Raw genomic sequence first — 20840 nt, forward strand, 5'->3', positions numbered from 1 at the left:
AATCCTGCTGTGGCAAAAGCAGCAAGAAGTGGAGCTGGGCTCTCCTAAATTACTGTTTGACCCCGCTTCACAGATTAGCCTTCAGTACAGTTAAATTTGCAGCATGATAAACTCAGGTGTCAATGTTTTATACAGGAATTTGAAGGGTAAGGACCAAAATTCTCAGTGCAATTACAAATACTTCCCATAAAAATAATCAAATGGGAATCCCCTGTGATAAATAATTTCTCAAAGTTTTCATTAAAAACTTAAGAAAAAGGTAAATAAACCAAACTTCTTCATAGAAAAATTGTATTTACAACTCCATTCAATAGCAGTTTTTAAAAGCAAACAATATAACACTGAAATTGAGAAATCTATGCTCACCCAAAGTTGTCACGTCTAATAAATTATTAACAGAATATTGCATCAAAAATAAGGCAATAACCCAAGATATCCCATTAACAATTTCTCCACTCCCACAACTAGGTAGAATTAATCTATCTAGTAGCAAATGATACTTCATTCCATTTCAGCATATCTGAAGTCCTTAAGGACAAAAGTGATAAAACATGACCTTCATTCATTAGACTCTTAGAACACTTGAAGGAAAATAATTTCTAAAGCACAAAGAGGTAAAGAGGTATAATCCTTTAAAAAGATGTACTCAGTGTTCAAAATTCAAGAATGCAGTATTAATAGACAATGGGCGTTAGCTGAATATATGCAATACAGTGATAGTAAATTAATTTATTTAGTATTTTTTCCATTCCATATCATCAGGAGGATTGATTTCAACTTTCCTTTTACCTACATCAGACCAGTTGGTACTCAAAACTGTACCACCAGACTCCATCTGCAATAAAAAATAAAAATAGATTAATTATTGGTCCATATAATCAAAACAGAACATTTTTCTAAAAACATTCCAAGCATAGAGTCCCAAATATAAGCTATGTTTGGCTCAATATACACAAGACAATATTCTGGTTTAACCTTAGGCTTTCCAGATAAATTACCATATCGTGTAAAAATCTGAAAAGGAAACTCTAGTTAGGTAGGAGGACCATGTCCACATACACTGCCATATAAAGCACCATGTCTCCCTGCTAATCAGCATAGAGGTATATGTGGAAAAACTACCTTCAGATGAAAAATTGGGTTGGCCAAAAAGTTCCTTCAGTTTTAAAGTAAAAATAAGACACATTTTTCATTTTCACCAAGAACTTTATTGAACAACGTATTCACCATTTTGTTCCCCTACCTTCTGCCATTTTTCAGGCAACCTCATAATTCCATCTTCCCAAAACTTATCTTTTTGAGCAAACAACTGTTCCAGGTGCCTTTTGCAGTCTTCCAAGGAATTGAAATTTTTCCATTAAGAGAATTCTGTAAAGACCGAAATACATGGAAATCCAAAGGTACAATAATCTGGTGAATACAGTGGCTGAATGAGAACTTCTCAGCCAAGCTGTAACAGTTTTTCCCTGGTCATCAAAGAAACGTGGTCTGGTGTTATCCTGATGGAAGATTATGCGTTTTCTGTTGACTAATTCTGAACGCTTTTCAGTAAGTGCTGCTTTCAGCTGGTCTAACTGGGAGCAGTACTTGTTGGAATTAATTGTTTGCTTTTCCAAAAGTAGCTCATAATAGAGGACTCCCTTCCAATCCCATCATATACACAATATCACCTTCTTTGGATGAAGACTGGCCTTTGGTGTGGTTGGTGGCGGTTCATTTAGCTTGCCCAATGATCCCTTCTGTTCCATATTATTGTACAGCATCCACTTTTCATTGCCCGTCACAATTTGTTTTAAAAACGGAACGTTTTCATTACGTTTAAGTAGAGAATCACATGCGGAAATACAGTCAAGAAGGTTTTTTCCACTTATGTGGAACCCAAACATCAAAGCAATTAACATAACCAAGCTGGTGCAAATGATTTTTAACACTTGATTTGCATATTTTGAGTATGTCGGCTGTCTCCCACGTGGTGTAACTTTGATTGTTCTCAATTAATGCCTCCATTTGACCACTATCAACTTCAACTGGTCTACCCGACCGTGGAGCATCGTCCAGTGAGAAAGCTCCAGGACGAAACTTCACAGACCACTTTTGATCAGTCACAGCACCTTCTCCATACACTGCACAAATCTATTTTTGCGTTTCAGTTGCGTTTTTACCTTTCTTGAAATAATAAAGCATAACATGCAGAAAATGTTGCTTTTTTCCTTCCATCTTCAATATTAAAATGGCTACACAAAAATTCACTCATTTTTTAAGTTTTTAAAAAAATGCACCCTGATGTGACAGCTGTCACAATACAATCTAACAAAATTGTTTCAAATGAAGTTAAAGACAACTAAACACTACTAGAGCCATCTTACTGGGGAAACCGAACGAACTTTTTGGCCAATGCAATGAAACTGGCTCCCAAAGAAAATGATAATGTAATCTCTTTTGCTGAGCACAGTAAAGACTTTGCAAAGTAAACTCTTTCTAGTTGGACAGAACTTTAAGAGCCTCTTCTTAATGTTCTCTCTATGTCAAATATACACAAGTGTATGCTGGAATTATTTTTAAATCAAGGTACATACACACACAGACACATAAAGTTAGTGTCTCAGTAAAGCACTGGTCATCTATTTACTACCCAATGAATATAACACCTACCAACAAACCTAGCATATTCATAAATACATTTAAAAAATAAAGCTCTGTGTAACTGTTAATGCAATAAAAATTCACTGATTTGGATCACAGCAAAGAACAGAAAATTGTTAAAATCTAAACATTTAAAAATAATCAGCTATGTTACCGGTGAATGTATAAAGTTACATATGCTACCATTACACTGGAGCCTCAAAATAATCCCAATGCCCCACACTCTCTACCAAGCTCCTTTCTGTGGGTTCCTTTGCACGGAATGCTCTTCTCTGTCCCGGTTCTTTTTATGTCTTTAGTTATCCTCCAAACATGACATGTCACCATCTCTCTGTGGCCTTCTTTGACCCTAGTCAGGACTCTAGCTACTCTTATAGGACTTGTCTATGACACTGCACTGATAAAATTTTACGAATCTGCCTTCTCATACCTGCTTCCCACCCGTGGCTCCAAACTAAAGCTGAGAGTTTCTAAAAGGAAAGAAACATATTTTACCAATACTTATATCCTAGATCTAAGTGCAGTGGCCTGGCACACAGTAGGCTGCAAATAAAATACTGAATAAAATGGGACAAGTTTATATAATAACTACTCCTAAGAGAACTAAAGGTAGCAGATTTAATTTATAATCCAATCATATTTGCTGATGACATTTATTTTCCCCTTTCTTCTTATGGACTGCAGTGCAACTGACCACTTCCCTGATTATTCTGTATATGTTGGTCTTTTTGCCCAATTAGACTGACAGATCAGAGATAAGATAGAGTCTGTTTCTTTGTACAGGCAGACCTCGTTTTATTGTGCTTCACTTTATTGCACTTTGCAGATACTGCATTTTTTGCAAATTGAAGATTTGTGGCTACCCTGCATCAAGTGAATCTATTGACGTCATTCTTCCAACAGCATGTGCTCACTTCATGTCTCTGTCACATTTTGATAACTCTATTTCAAACCTTTTCACTGTTATTATCTTTGTTATGGGGATGTGTGATCAGTGATCTTTGATGTTACTACTGCAAAAAACTATGACTTGCTGAAGACTCAGATGATAAAGTCAGCATATTTTAGCAATAAAGAATCTTTAAATTAAGGTACATGCATTATTTTTTAGACATAATGTTATTACACACTCAGTAGACTACAGCATAGTGTAAACATAACTTTCATATGTACTGAGAAACCAAAAAAGTGTGACTCACTTTATTGCAAAATTTGCTTTATGATGGTGGTCTAGAACTGAACCCACAGTTCTCCAAGGTATGCCTGTATTCCCCCACAAAGACAGAAGCAAGCCCTTGGTATGTTCCAGGTCAATGCTGCCAAACAGCTTATTTTATGCATACGTATGGTTCAGTTACAATTAGCCAAGTTTCTGTATGAAAATGGACACAGATTCTATAATATAACTTTGAAATCTCACACACTATTTTGTCCAGCAAGTTCTTAAAAGTCAACACTGATTTCAGGGAATTCCCTGGCGGTCCAGTGGTTAGGACTCCACGCATCCACTGCAGGGGACACACATTCAATCCCTGGTGGGGGAACTAAGAGCCTGCAAGCTGCACAGGGCGGCAAAACAAACTAACAAAACCCTGATTTCTCCTTTTGGAGGCATTAAGTGAGTGTACTTTTTCCTAGTCTTCCCACTAAGTACAACTAAAAACCTTGTATGTTATATAAATAACAAATATAAGACAACTCTAAAAGGTGAAAAGAAGACAAATCAGCTAGGGACCTTGGGACCCAAGGAACAACACGGTGGTGAGTTCTTTGGGTTTTCTTTTTGCCTTATTTTTTCTGAGAGCTGGAACTGAAGAAGCTGGAAATGCCAAAGGGTGCAAACAAAAAAAGCCCCAACAAAAGTCTGATTTCTCTAGCCAATGGACAAACAGACAGAAAACTTTTAGACAATAATCACTCTAGCTAAACACCACAGTAAAAAACTGTGGTCCCATCCCCACCCAGGCCAGTGAAGGCTGAATGAAGAGCCTAGACTTCCACCCATGCTATGCTATCACAAATCGGCCTCCTCTGTTGCCTGTTGTGTCAGTGGAAACCACGTGGGGAGCTGGAACTCCTACCTATTCCCAACAGTAACAAGGAGATGCCCTGGGGTGTCAATGGAGGTAGAGTGGGGTACCTGGATTTCGACCTCAACCTGGCAATAGTGAGGTAGTGACTTCCCTTCCTTTGCCAGAGGGGTTGTCAGAGAAAGCCATCTAAGACAGATGGTTTAAATAAGATCCAGAGTCTCATAACATGAAAATGTCCAGATTTCAACTGAATATCACTTGGCACTGGTGAAAAACACCAAGAACCAGGAAGATTTCAGATTATATGTTTAAAAAGAGAAGACAATCAATAGATGCTAACACAGAGATGAAAGAGATGTTAAAATTATCTGACACATTTTTAAAGTAGTCAGGGTAAAAATGCTTCAACAAGAATTATGAACTAGCTTGAAACAAATGAAAAAAATAGAAAACCTCAGTAAAGAAACAGAGAGATAAAGAAGAACCAAATTAAAGTTTTATAATTGAAAAATATACTTGAAATAAAAAGGTCAGTGAAAGGGCTCAAGAGCAGAATAGAGAGAATAGAGCAAAGAATCAGTGAACTAGAAAACAGAACAATATAAATCACCCAATCTGAATGACAGAGACAAAACAGAGACAAAATGAACAGTCTCAGGAATGTGTAGTACTGTAACAAAATATCCAATACCTGTGTCATCGGGTTCCAGGAAGAAGAAAACAAAGAAGTTAGGTCTGAAAAAGTACTCAATGATATAATGAATGAAAAAATCCCAAATTTGGCAAAAGACATAAACCTACAGATACAAGAAACTGAGCAAATCCCAACCAGTATAAACCCAAAGAAATCCTTGTCAATAGAGAGAATCTGTCATGGACAGATCTACCCTGAAAGAATGCCCAAAGGAAGTTCTCCAAACAGAAGGAGGGACTTCCCTGGTGGTCCAGTGGTTAAGAATCTGCCTTCCAATGCAGGGAACATGGGTTCAATCCCTGGTCAGGGAACTAAGCCTGTGTGCCGCAACTACTGAGCATGTGGGCCACAACTAGAGAGCCAGCATGCCTCAACTACAGAGCCCATGCGCCACAACTACTGAGCCTGAGCACAACTAGAGAGAAGCCCACACGCCGCAACAAGGAGCTCACGAGCCACAGCGGAGGATCCCGCATGCTGCAACTAAGACCTGATACAGCCAAAAATAAAATGAATAAATAAATAAATATTTTTTTAAAAAATGAGAGGAGAGGAGACAATGTGTTCAGGAATTTAAAAAGAAAAAGAGAAGAAAAGAAACAAAAAACGGAAGCCTGAAAGGAAGAAAGAAAGGTCACAATATAGGTAAACGCAATAGAGTTTGCTTTTCCTCTTAAGTTTTCTAAATTATTACACTGTATGATGTGGTTTCTAAACATATATAGAAAAAATATTTAAGAAAATTATAAATGAGAAAAAGTAAAAGGACATAAAGGGAGGTAAGGTTTCTATATGTCATTCAGTGTCAAAAAAAAAATGACACCAGTAGACTATGATAAACTAAGTATAATATAGCTAATATAAAATCGAGAGCAACCAAAGATACACTACAAAACACTATAGATAAATCAAGGTGAAATTCTAAAAAATGTTCAAGTACCCATAGGAAGGCAGGAAAAACAAAAACAAAACACAGAACAAACAGAAAACTTACATGGTAGACATAAGTAAGTCCTAATGTACCAATAATTACATTAAATGTTAAGTGGTCCAAATGCATCAACTAAGAGATTGGCAGAGTAAATTAAAAAAAACATGACCCAACATGCTGTCTAAAAGAAACTCACTTTAAATATGACTTAGAAATCTGAAAAAGAATGAACATATATATGTATAACTGAATCACTTTGCTGTACACCTGAAACTAACACAACACTGTAAATCAACTATACTCCAATAAAACTTTTAAAATAAAATAAAAATTTTTTAAAAAACGACTTAGGGGCTTCCCTGGTGGCGCAGTGGTTAAGAATCTGCCTGCCAATGCAGAGGACACGGGTTCAAGCCCTGGTCTGGGAAGATCCCACATAGCGCGGAGCAACTAAGCCCGTGAGCCACAACTACTGAGCTTGCGTGTCTGGAGCTCGTGCTCCGCAACGGGAGAGGCCACGACAGTGAGAGGCCCGCGCACCACGATGAAGAGAGGCCCCCGCTCGCCGCAACTGGAGAAAGCCCTCGCACAGAAACAAAGACCCACCAACACAGCCAAAAATAAATAAATAAATAAATAAATAAATTTATTTAAAAAAAAATTAAAAAAAAAAAAACGACTTAGGCAGGTTGAAAGTAAAAGGATGGAACAAGATATACCATGCAAAAATTAACCAAAAGACATAAGAATCAGCTATATTAACATTAAAGCAAAGAAAATTACCAGAGCTAGAGAATGACATTATATAATGATAAAAAGGACAATCCACCATGAAAATATAGCAATCCTAAATGTATATGAACCAAACAACAGAGCTGCAAAATATGTGAAGCAAAAATTGACAGAACTTAAAGGTGAAATCAATAAATCCATAATTATAGCTGAAGGCCCTCTCTCAATCAGTAGAACAGTAAGACAGAAAATCAACCAAGAATATAAAAAAACTCAACAAGAATATCAATCAACAGGATCTAAGTGACACTTATAGAACACTCCATTCAACAAGAGTAGAATATACATTCTTTTCAAGTGGAATATATACTTAGGATAAGAAGTCTCAAGTGAAATCAAAATATATACTGAACTGAATAAAAATGAAAAAGTAACATCAAAATTTGTGGGAGACAGCTAAATTCTTCTGAGAGGGAAATTTATAGCATAAACACATATAATAGAAAAAAGAAAAAGGGTCAAATCAATAATCTAAGCTCACATCTGAAGAACCTATTAAAAAAAGAATAGCAAAATAAACCCAAAGCAAGCATAGGAAGAAAATAATTAAAAGCAGAAATAAATGAAATTTAGAACAAAAAAAATAGGAGGAAAAATTTAAGATCAACAAAAAGCTGATTCTTTGGGGGAAAAAAAGTCAATAAAATTGACAAACCCTAGCAAGACAAAGGAAAAAAAAAAAAAGAGAAAAGACACAAATTACCCCTGCAGTTCCCTTCAAAGCTGAAGGGAAGCCTACCAACACTAACAACTTAAACGGACCAATTCCTCAAAAACAAACTACCACAAGTCACTCAATATGAAATAGACAACCTGAAGAGTCCTATAAGCTATTAGGATAATGAAATTCATAATTTAAGATCTCCCAAAGAAAGAAGTATCAAGGCCTAGATGGCTTCACTGGTTTACAGAATCTTTAAAGACAACACTAATTCTACAAACACCCTCCCCCCAAAAAAGAAGAGGATGGAGCACTTCCCAATCCATTCTATGACGTATTACCCTGATACCAAAACCAGAAAAAGACAGCACCAAAAAAGAATACAGTAGACCAACATGCCTCATAAATATAGACACAAAAATGCTTAAAGTATTTGAAAATAGAATTGAGTAATATATAAAAAGAGTTATACACTATGACCAAGTGGGGTTTATCCCAGGGATGCAAAGCTGGTTCAACAGTAGAACAGTAGAAATCAATCATATTAATCATATAAAATCACCACTTTGACAAATTAAAGAAAAAAAATCACCTAATCGTATTGACCACATGCAGAAATATTGCAGAAAAAGTATTTGACAAGTCAACAGCCATTCATGATAAAAATCTCAGAAAAAAAGAAACAGAGCAAAACTTTCTTAACTTGATAAGCATCTACAAAAACCTACAGCTAACATTATACTTAATGGTGAAAGACTGAATGGTTTTTCCCTTAAGATGGAGAACAAGGCATCGGTGTCTACTCTCACCAATCTTATTCAACATAGTGCTGGAAGTTCTAGCCAATAAAAGGAAATAAAGGGCACACATATTGGAAAGGAAGAAATTAAACTGTCCCTATTTGAAATACCTCCTTAGGTAGGTTTATTCCTAGGTATTTTATTCTTTTTGCTGCAATGGTGAATGGAATTGTTTCCGTAATTTCTCTTTCTGATCTTTTGTTGTTAGTGTATAGGAACTGCAAGAGATTAAACTGTCCCTATTTGAAGATATGATTGTCTACATAGAAAATCACAAGGAATCACAAGGAGTCTACCAAAAAAAGCTCCTAGAACCAGTAAGTGAGTTCAACAAGGTAAACAGAAGATAAATACAAGACAAACATTAAAAACAAAACAAAAAAACCCCTGTATTTCTAGATACTAACAACAAACACATGGATGCCAAAATTAAACATATAATACCATTTATAATCACTCAAAAAAAAGAACCAAATACTTAGGCATATCTAGTAAAACACACAACTACTGAAGCCCATGCACCTAGTGCCCGTGCTCCGCAACAAGAGAAGCCACCACAATGAGAAGCCTGCGCACCTCAACGAAGAGTAGCCCCTGCTAGCCGCAACTAGAGAGAGCCCGCGCACAGCAATGAAGACCCAATGCAGCCAAAGTAAATAAATAAATAAACAAATAAATAAAAAAGAAATGTTCTCTATCTTAACTGTCAATATCATGGTTGTAATATTATAATTCTGCAAGATGTTTCTACTGGGGAAAACTGTAAAGGATATAAGGGATCTCTTATTACTTCTTCCAACTACATGTGAGTCTACAATTATCTCAAAAGAAAAAGTTTAATTAAAAAAATTTTTAAGGCAATAGTGAAAAGCACAATCATGATCAGTTACCACTTGGTAACTTACATGGAATATCTGAGCCTCAAACACACTTATTATCTATATATTAATTTTAATTATTAAATATTAACTTTAACTTTCTACTGTAAATATAAATGCCTTAAAAGAAGACAGTGACATTTCCAGAGCTACGGGTAAAAGTCAAATGATTACAGCTTCAAGCAAAATCTACATGGTTCTACAGTGATGACTAGTCATTAAAATCTCAGAACTTGAGGCCTAATTCAGGTGGTAATCATGCCCTGTCAAAAAGCCTGAATTTTCTTAATCAATACAGAAATTATTAACAAACCAATGAATAATTAATGTGCACCTTCTACTTGGCAAACACTGTTTGGGAAGTTTCCCTTCTATATTCTTCATCTGACACTGAGATTATACATGATACCAGAAGGTAAACACTGGAAGCTCACTCAGCTATTGTGATAAATCCAACTGGAATAACTCTATATCACCCACTAACTATAACCTTGGTATTTCTTAAGACTTCCAAGTTCTAACTCCCTGATGAAAAAATTTATTTGGAATATACCATTTGTTTCTCACCTCCTCCACAAGTTCCCAACTTCCTCAATAATTACTCTAAGTTTAGAGCAAGAACAAATGTTCAGACCAAGTCCATTCAAAATGGTCTCCCAACTATAGTACATGCAATCTGATCTCAAATTACATACTTATTTTTTTTTAATTTGTGAAATTTACTACTACAATAGATTTTCTTAAAGTTTATGTTCTTACAAATGATTTGTTCATGGCACGTTTCACTTCATCAGAACCATCTGAATAGATCTGCTGAAATAATTTGTTTAAAGCTGCATCTCCCTCCAACTTCTCATTCTTTTCTTCTTCTTTAATCTCACCAACCAATTTATCCCAATTTCTTGTATAATGAGATGATGATGGATACATCATCTTTACATCTATGGAGTAAAAAAAGACAAAAGTGATTAATCAACATGTGATTATGTCAAGCATACGTAACTTTCCGACCATGGTGTATACAACGTCTTAGCAAATAGTTAAGTCACTGAATTTCATGTTTGTAATGAATGTCTTTCTGACATATAAATCAATAATTAACATTTACACTTCTAAAAACTGAACCAGTTAGCATAATGTAAAATCTGGGAATTTCTTTGGAGCAAAATAACTCAAAGTGTAAACTTTTGGTACATTATGCAAAATTAGATTAAAAAACAGATCCTTCATGTTAATAATAGGAGAAACTGGGTGAGAAGCATACAGGAACCTTTACGTTTACAAAAAAGGTTCAAAGATAGTACAAACAATTCTAAAAATAGTAATTTTTTAAAAAGATGCTTCATTAACAAATTTCTCTAAACAGTTTTAATAAATGTTAAAAATGTGGCTTCTCCTGAGGTACTTGTATCTTTCAGAGTAGAAATAAGCTAAAAGTAATGAATTGCCAGGCCATCTGCCAGTGAGTTAAGACTCCATCCTCTCCCCACATTAAAAATATTAGATTACTTCAGTAGGAGAAAACAATAAAGAATTCCTGAATGTTGAAAAATACTACATGTGATGATCTAGAGTTCAGTGCCCACATCATGCACACATAGAAAATAATAATATTTGTAGGGCACACTGGGATAAACAGAGGCTGCTTGCAGCCAGAGAGGCAACGAACCCAGGGACTCAGGCACTGCCAAGGCTGCCCCAAAGACCAAGGGAATCAAGATCTTCCCACACAAATAATGAAAAACTAACTAAACAGGTTACCTAAGAGCTGTAAGAGCAGTTCTGTCCACTATTCAATGGAAATATAATGTAAGCCACAAATGCGACTCACATACATAATTTAAAAATTTCTAGTAGCCACATTACTAAAAAGAATCAGGTGAAATGCATCCTAATAATATGTTTTATTTAGCCTAATACATGCAAAATAATATCAGGTCAACATGAAATCAATATAAAAATATTAAGATATTTTATATTATTTTTTTCATCCTAAGTCTTCAAAATGTGGTATGTTATTTTACATTTAGAGCACATCTCAATCCAGACTAGTCATATTCCAAGTGGTCAACAGGTATAGGTGGCTTGCAGCTACTACCCTGGACAGTACAGCTATAGAGCTTTAAAAAAAACCTGATTCAAAATTTCCCTATGAGTATATTAGGACACATGAATGCTAGTCTAAATGTCCCTCTTGCACTGCTGCACAGAGCTCTATTTATGCGCTTTCTCAAAATAGTTGAGAAACTACTAATTGTTCATTCTGCTTTTCCATCCTTTCTCTTCATCTGTAAACCAACTCCCTCCCTGCTCATCTCACCCCCACCCCACAACAAAACAAAACCACAGCACACCACAGTTTTATTCAGGGCAAGCATACTGTTTTCCAAATTTTATCTACCCTTCCTCTACAAGTAATCTCCTCTATCTTCTGTACATTTTCACTACTAGCCAAGAAAACAAAAACACGCGTGCCATGGTAAATTAAGAACCTAGGAAACATGAGTTTAATTAATCCTAATGCTGATTCGCCAGATGGGAGCACAGTTCTAATCTCCATTTTACAGATAAGAAAGCTGACCCAGATAGGTTAATCAACTTGCCTTATCTGCAGTCTCCAGCTTGTCAAAAATCTGACAAGCATATTAACTCCTTACAAAAATATAACAGGTCAGGAGGAATAGCATCTTGAATCTCCAAGGCAGAGTTTAGAGTTTGTAACTATAACACCAAAAAATCTTTAATCTCAGAAAAACGTTAACACCTGTAGTGTTAGTTCATCTGGTAGATGAACTACTGAGAGACAGGTAACCTAACTTCCTTGCTTATTCACTATAATATTGATATCAAATAACTGCAAAGATACTCATGTCAGCAGAGACTTCCCATTGTTAAAAATGCAGCAACAAGCAGCATCACACATGGGGTAGAAGAACCAGAGCCAGACTCTGAAGAGCTGGATTTAGTCTCAGGCAATGAAAACTGCTAGGTAATCTTAGGCAAGTTGCTTAACCTTTCTGAGCCTGTAAAATAGGAAGAGCAATACTAAGCTACCTACTATCAGGGCTGCTGTTAGACTCAGGTGATATACTATATTTAAAGTGTTGATATTTCTTTTAAAAAATGCTTTAAGCTATATATAAACCTCAATCCAAAAGTATCTGGGAGTCAGTCCCAAGAAGAGCGCATAACATCTTTACTATACCTTTCACATAAAGTGGGAAGCGGAAGCTTAATAAATAGCTTATATACCAACTTGAAGTATTTCAATTCTTAAAAATTATCTATTGGGCTTCCCTGGTGGCGCAGTGGTTGAGAATCTGCCTGCCAATGCAGGGGACACAGGTTCGAGCCCTGGTCTGGGAAGATCCCACATGCCGCAGAGCAAATAGGCCCGTGAGCCACAACTACTGAGCCTGCGCGTCTGGAGCCTGTGCTCCACAACGAGAGAGGCCGCGACAGTGAGAGGCCTGCGCACCGCGATGAAGAGTGGCCCCCGCTCGCCGCAACTAGAGAAAGCCCTCACACAGAAACGAAGACCCAACACAGCCAAAAATAAATTAATTAATTTTAAAAAAAAAATCTATTGGTGTCAATTCCCTGGCTTTGTTAATCATGCTATAGGTTAGTTATGATATTATCATGCAGGGAAACTGGGTGAAGGGTACATGGGAACTCTATTATTTCTGCAACTTCTATTAGAATCTAAAATTATTTCAAAATAAAATTTAAAAATGAATGATCTGGGCTTCCCTGGTGGCGCAGTGGTTGAGAATCTGCCTGCCAATGCAGGGGTTCAAGCCCTGGTCTGGGAAGATCCCACATGCCGCGGAGCAACTAGGCCCGTGAGCCACAATTACTGAGCCTGCGCGTCTGGAGCCTGTGCTCCGCAACAAGAGAGGCCGTGATAGTGAGAGGCCCGCGCACCGCGATGAAGAGTGGCCCCCGCTTGCCACAACTAGAGAAAGCCCTCGCACAGAAACGAAGACCCAACACAGCCATAAATAAATAAATACGAATAAAAATAAATTAAAAAAAAAAAAAAAGGAAAACCACTCATCAATTCCCCAACCTTAAATAATTAAAAAAAAAAAAAATGAATGATCTGTTGGCTAACTTAGTGTCTTCTACAAAGTGCCACAAGGAACTTATATTTTCTGTTATAGAAGAAAGCAGTGAAAAATCTAAAAGTAGCTGAAACTTAGAGTTACCTCTTTTCAGTCATCAAATCAGAACATTATCTCTAATCAAAGGAAATTTCTCTCCATTCATTAATGAGGCCATTGCCATAGAATAGTCTTAGACTGTAGTTCTAAGTGTGTCATACAGATTAATCATTCCATTAGAAAATTACCTATGTGCCTATTGCCTATGCTCAGAATTGACCACAACATAAAGTAGTTTGCCCCTTAAAGGGTAAGCAATCAACCTTAGTTTTCTACTCTATCCCTAAGCTTGCCTTAGGCCTTCATTAGCTGTTTGCCTCCACCTCTTAGAAATATACTGAGGGACTTCCCTGGTGGTGCAATGGTTAAGAATCTGCCTGCCAATGCAGGGGACACAGGTTCGATCTCCGGTCTGGGAAGATCCCACATGCTGTGGAGCAACTAAGCCCGTGCGCCACAGCTACTGAGCCTGCGCTCTAGAGCCCGCGAGCCACAACTACTGAAGCCCGTGCTCCACAACACGAGAAGCCGCCGCCGCAACGAGAAGCCCGTGCACCACAACGAAGAGTGCCCCTGCTCGCCACAACTGGAGAAAGTCCACGCACAGCAATGAAGACCCAACACAGCCAAAAATAAATTTATTAAAAAAAGAGAGAGAAATACACTGAAATGGGAAACTTCTTTGGTGGTCCAGTGGTTAAGACTCGGCGCTCCCAATGCTGGGGGCCTGTTTGATCCCTGGTTGGGGAACCAAGATCCCACATGGCACAACTAAGTCTGTGTGCTACAACTACTGAACCACACAACTAGAGAAGCCCGCACACCACAACGAAGACCCAGCACAGCCAAAAAATGAGAGACAGAGAGAGACAGACAGAGAGACATAGACAGAGAGAGAGAGAGAAATGGGCTAGATACTTTTCACTGTGAAGCCCTGAAATTCCAGGAAATTAGAGTTGACATAATTAGAAGAAACAGAAAGGAATAAATAAGAGGGGAGAAGAGGAGGAAATACATCAGCAGAGTAAACTACTAATTCACATAAAACACAGAAAGAAAAAATAGGAAAGGCCAACACACAAAAGCAAACAACCCCCAACTGACGTCACAAACTGACATGATAAACAATAAATCCCAATTCCCTCTGGGCTTTTGCTGCCATTTATCTGTATTCTTATGGAGTTTAAGAAGTTAGAACCATCATAAGAAATACTCTGTTTTCATTACAGAGCAATCTCCTTATATTCAATGTATCGTATCTTGGGAAACATAAATAATGAAAGTAGAAAGAATACTCATTACTATTTAATTTCAACTATATAACACAATATGAATTTAAAGCTCATCAAGGCCAGAAAACAAACCTGTTATGAACCGTCTGGGGTTAGGCACATCTCCTTGCCCCTCTAGCTTTTCCCATCTCACAGCCTCTGGCTTTTTCATTTTAATTTCAATCTGGAGGAAACACCAAATAAAATCTATTATTCAATGTAAAATACACAAAACAGTGAAAAAAATGCAATTTCTTTAACTTATCAATGTTTTATAAGAATAGTGTCCTCGAACAGTTTCCTTAAACTATACAAAGTTAAATTCGAAAAACTTGAAACATTTATTTTGTTTCTACTTAAAAACCACCCTTCAAAAACAATATACATACACACTATAAACTACAATTAAGAGTCTTGAAATCCATATGCTTTTCTTCTTCTAAAGCAGTGTTGTCAACCAGGGGTAATTTTGTCCCCAGGGGAAATCTGGCAATGTCTGGAGACACTGTTGGGTCATCACAACTGAGGTGGGAGTGAGGAGTGACCAGGGGTACTACTACACATCCTACAATATGCAGGGCAACTCCCATGACAAAGAATTATCCAGCCCCAAATGTTAACAGTGCCCACCACTGCGAAACCATGTTCTAAAGGAATTACTATATTTGCATGTACATTAACCTGTTTTAGAGTAGAGAAATTCATTCCTTTGTATAAAAATGATACAAGTGAAACTGAGGGCAGTCCTCAGTTAGATCCCTTAAACTATAACTTGCTTGATAAATAACATCCTGTAACCTGCCTTCACTGATTAAGCTCACTTTAATTGTTCTTGCAAATTGCATACCCTCCAAGTTCCATGTAGCCTGAACAACATATCACAAGACTCCTTTAACCATCCCCTATATAAAACACCTCTGATATATGGGGCATTATAGTAATGGTAACTGTTTTCCAGGAACATGGAGCTACTCTTGCCCAGTTCAAACCAGTCAAGACCACTGACCACTCAACTGGGCCATCTCGAGTATCTCATGGATGACCTTTTGACATCAGAGGGCAAAAAATCTTCACCCTCAAATCATGCTAACGCCATTTTCTGAACATGCATCCCGTGAAGAAGCACGTAACTCAGATATGCCTACACAGAACACCGATGACCTCACTTCATCATCGTTTCCCACACCTCAGACCACCTTGCTTCTTTATCCCATAAATATCCCAAGCCCCTCACCTCTGGTGAGGCAGATACAAGATTTGTTCTCCCATCTCCTCATTCAGCTGCCTCACAAACAAACCCTTTCTCTTTTGCAAACCCCGTGTCCCAGTGTTTGGCCTGCTATGCACTGGGTAAATGGACCTGGTTTGATAACACAAGTTATGCTAACATTTTTACAATCATTCGTTCAATAATCATCAAACACCTACTGTGACCAAGAAATAGTCTTCAGGAATGTGAGGGATTTTTTAAATACTAAAGGCATTATCCTTAACCATTCAGTAGTGTGTGAAATACTTGAAAAAAAGTTACTCAAAAGGCAACTAAATGTTCTAAAAGCTCAGGAGAGATCACACCTGGCTGTGAATAGGAAAGGTTTCGGGGCACCTTGAAGGGCTGTGAGGGGTAGGAGCATTTGCAATGGTGGAAAGGTTAGGTCTCCAGAGGCAAAGGGAATTGCATAAAACTGAAGCCGTGAGGTGTGAAAGGACACACTGCATCAGGCAGCAGTATTTGTGTTAGAGCAGTGAAAAATACAGATGGAAAAAAAGGTGTAAGACAGACTATGAGGAGCTTCTGAAGGCTAAACTAAGGCCGTTTACTAAAATGAAATGTTAAAAGCATCCTAAAAGCATTTTTAACTCTCTAATCAAGGCTGGTCCCTTAGAATCTACCCTTAACCCTAAGGTACACTCACATAGCACTTACCTTATGCTTTCCTTATTCAAATAATGCTCTCGCCCTCATTTTTAGCCTAGCAAAAATAAGCACTTACAGTGCTGGTAAACACAGTTATAATTATTATGCAAATAGTTTAAGAATCAAATTAGAATTTTATATTCTAATGCTTCTTCTAAGAAAAGAATTACTACTTTTGTTAAGTAGAAAAACACCCAGAAGACAGACTTTAAAAAAAGAAAAGCCTACTGTGTCACACTTTGGTACTTTGACCCCTTTGGGGAAGATGAATCATTTAAATTAACAATTACTGGTAATCTTTCTACCAACAGCATTTAGGGGGAGAATCCTTAAAATGTGCATTTTAAAATACTTTAACAAAACACTAAAAGAAATCTGCCAATATTTTCAGTCAGATATGAAGTGATGGAATTGGAAGGGTATTTTCTTAAGGTGCAGAGAAATGTAACAAAAAATGTTTTCATGAGAATAACAGGAAACAAATCTCACTAGAAAAGGGGCAAAACAATTAGCATTTTTAATGTAATTTACATGTTTAAGTTCTACATAAATAAAATCAAACATTTAAAAGGATCTCCAGAATTCCCTAAAATGAACTATGATTAACATTTATAAAGTAAAATACTATCAATATCTTCTCATACACAGTATTAAGTGAAAGTACTCTGATTATTTTAAGCTGTCACTGCTGGGATATTTATCAAAAAGGGTCAGAAATCCAACAGTTGGCAATGACACAGAAATAGTTACTGAAAAGGACTATTAATATTATACTAAAATTTAAAACTGCATCTTGCTCCTTTAATTTTCTACTCATCCAGAAATGAAGACCTCACAAACAGCGTGTACATCAACACTATCCTTAACTAACCTCAGCCACGGGGCACCCTATATTCACACGTGTTCCTGAGCTAAGCACCGTCTATAAAAAGTCCCTTGTTTCACATGAAGGGCACTCACATCTCTGAAAGCCTCTATAACCTAAATAATTGTGCATTATGAACAAAGAGGCCTTTATAAAGCCAAAGCCCTAAGTCACAACCTGTTTCAACTGAGACATGCTGACCTGAACTTGAAATTATACTTAATCCATTCATTAAAAGAGGTGTACATAATAAACCACTTAAAACAGCTTTTTTAAAAGGTAAAAGGGGGAGACTAATATTCTATGAATTCCTTTTTACACCTACTTCACTTTTAATGCTTATATATGCTTTTAAAAATGATTCTGACAGATACTTCTCAAATTACCACCAGTACAATTTCAGATATTTTTATTGGGACCATCAATCGGCCATTCTATTTTTATTTAAGTCAAAAATAATTTAAAAGTTAACTTAAAACTTTGGTCGTTTATAACTAATGAGAACCTACTGTATAGCACAGAGAACTCTACTCAGTGCTCTGTGGTGACCTAAATGGGAAGGAAATCCAAAAACGAAGGGATATATGAATATGTATAGCTGATTCATTTTGCTGTACAGTAGAAACGAACACAGCTTTGTAAAGCAACTGTACTCCAATTAAAAAAAACAAAACAAAACAAAAAAACCTTTGGTGGTTTGCTTGAATGTTGCTCTCATATGCACAGGGAAGGCTTTCAACGTGCCGTAATATCCCAAAGCAGTATTCACAAACTACTAAGAATCCCTCCTCTGTTGGGTTGTCAGTTTTCAATATTATGTGTACTACCACCCACTTCTAAGGCCTCCTTTGCACAGCAGTTTAATTTTTTCCAATGAATGGAACTTCAGGTTTAAAGAAAAGCCATACTTCTAAAGGGTCATGGCATCCAGACACTACCTCCTTAAAAAGAGGTAAGTGACCTCCCACTTACTACTACAAATTGACGGTGAAGGAATCTTTCCCAGAGACTAGAGGGCTGTGCAGTTTACTGGTAAACTTTTTTTTCAGGCAAACTTTTGAGAACCATCTGTTTCAAGCCTGCAGTCAATAAATAAGTGTTTCCTGATCTCTAGAATGCAGCTTTTCCAGTATTCCCTTGCTCAGCTCTTTGCACATTTAATTGCTGTATCACAACCCTCTGTCCAATATTAGAATAGCTCAGTCTTCCCTGAGGCCAGACTGCACATCTACTGTCTTTATTTTTACACTCAAATCATTTTATAATTGTTTTTAATGCAAAAGATGGTAATGAATGAAGAGGAACTGAACAAACTTCTCCAAAGTTCTAGAAGCTCAGTTCAAGTATTTACTGAGTACCTACTGTAAGCATAAGACCACCACCTCTATTCTTCTTGAAGAAATCAATCAGAAGACACATTCCCATAAACAAAAAATTCCAGCATCCATCATCTGTAGTGACAGACCTAAGTTTTGGGAAATATCTAATTATCTGGAAGGAAGTATGCCAAAATGTCATCAGTAATGAGACTGAGTGATTACATTCTCAGCTCACTTATATTTTTCCAAATTTTCTATGATATGCATTTATTGCTTTTACAACCTGAATAAAAATCTAAATCATCAGTATTAAATAATAATAGCAGTAATATTTATTGAGCACTTATTACATACCCCATGTACTAGTGCTTCATATACATCATCTCACTTAACAGAAAGTGAGAGGAGAAAATCACCTATATTTTAGAGATGAGAGAGCCAATAAATAGAGTAACCTGCTGGAAGTGTCTTTTTCTGCTAGAAGTTTTACTTATTTTATTTCCTCAGAAATAAGCAGAGGTTGAGGACAAGTCAAAAACAGTCAGTTGTGTAATTCCAAAAGAGTCACAAATAGGTGCCACTTGCTGGATGTATGACTAATCTCACTGAGCCTCAGTTTCCCTTGTAAAATGGGATTAATAGGGTCCACCTCACTTAGGATTCTTTTGAGGATTAAATAAAACCACGTATGAAAACAATATAGCATTGTGTCTGGCAAATAACAACTGAATGCTATTATGAATATCTTCATCATTGTTACAATTAGCTGAAAATCTGGGCAAATTATTTTACATCTCTAGGTTCAGTTTCCATACCTGTAAAAAGATAATAACAATACCTACACCATGCAAAACTGTGAGGATTACATGGGATAATACACAGCAATCAAAACAGTTACCTACTGTAATTCTCCAAAGGTCAAACAACATGGCATTGGCTAAATAAGCTACGGTAAATGCCTATCATGAAATACTTTGCTGTAAAACATCTAAGGGCATAAAAAAAAATACCCATAATGAATAAGTTTAACAAGACATCTACAGACAGTATGGACAGTAAAATCCTTTTCTTTTGAAAATACATGTATATACATTAATAGAAAAGGCAGCTCTATAATTTGTGGATATCAGCAGCTAAAGTTATTTAAAAAAACAAACAACAACAACAACAACAAAAAACCCTATTACCATGATCATATCAAAAAGGCATAACAAAACAATAATCCAAAACCCCACACACATCTGTGTGTTTAAAAAAGCAGTAGTATCCTGCCGGGACACCTCCAACCCCATTATAGCATAATTGAGATTCTTCTATGAATATCAAGAAAAGGAATTTTAAAACTTCTCAAATGTTAGTGGGTTAAGAAGGCAGAAGGGGGCTATTTGTCTCTAAGACACACATTTTTATTTCCCACAATTTCAGTTAAAAGCCTTCATATTTCATATTGATATAATACAAAAAATTACTTTGACTAAAAATAGGAACACAAGAACATTTCTACAAGGGCAAATTTACTCCAAAGGATTCTGAGAATACTAATTTTTTCTTACAGGGAGTGAATATTAATCTTTAAAATGAATATTTCACAGCATAGCTGTTACTGAAGTTATAATCCTGTGATTGTGATAAGAGAATAGTCATGATATTAACAAAATGAAATAAAAGAACCATTACAGTTTAATAAAAAAATTGATTAATAGGCAGATATGTAAGCTGGTATTCAGTACAACGTAGAAATAACTATCAAAGGTACTAAAAAAATATGAATTCTGACTCAGAAAAACATATTACATATTACACTGTAAAACATTTAATTAAGGAAATTCCCCAGCAGTCCAGTGGTTAGGACTCAGCGCTTTCACTGCC

General features: G+C 36.5%; 1 protein-coding gene across 1 annotated transcript in view; it reads right to left on the minus strand.

Annotated features, from left to right (window-relative positions):
• Positions 1–274: 274 nt before the first annotated feature.
• Positions 275–20840, minus strand: part of SUGT1 (SGT1 homolog, MIS12 kinetochore complex assembly cochaperone) — a 45009-nt gene continuing 24443 nt past the window's right edge. The window contains exons 11-13 of the mRNA XM_007186776.3: positions 14963–15053; positions 10192–10373; positions 275–835 (exon numbers count right to left, since the gene is read on the minus strand). Coding sequence (XP_007186838.1) covers positions 734–835; positions 10192–10373; positions 14963–15053 — 375 coding nt within the window. The 3' untranslated portion in view covers positions 275–733. The remainder of the gene's footprint in view (positions 836–10191; positions 10374–14962; positions 15054–20840) is intronic.

The sequence above is a fragment of the Balaenoptera acutorostrata genome, chromosome 18, assembly GCF_949987535.1.
Source record: "Balaenoptera acutorostrata chromosome 18, mBalAcu1.1, whole genome shotgun sequence".
Classification (NCBI taxonomy): Eukaryota; Metazoa; Chordata; class Mammalia; order Artiodactyla; family Balaenopteridae; genus Balaenoptera; species Balaenoptera acutorostrata.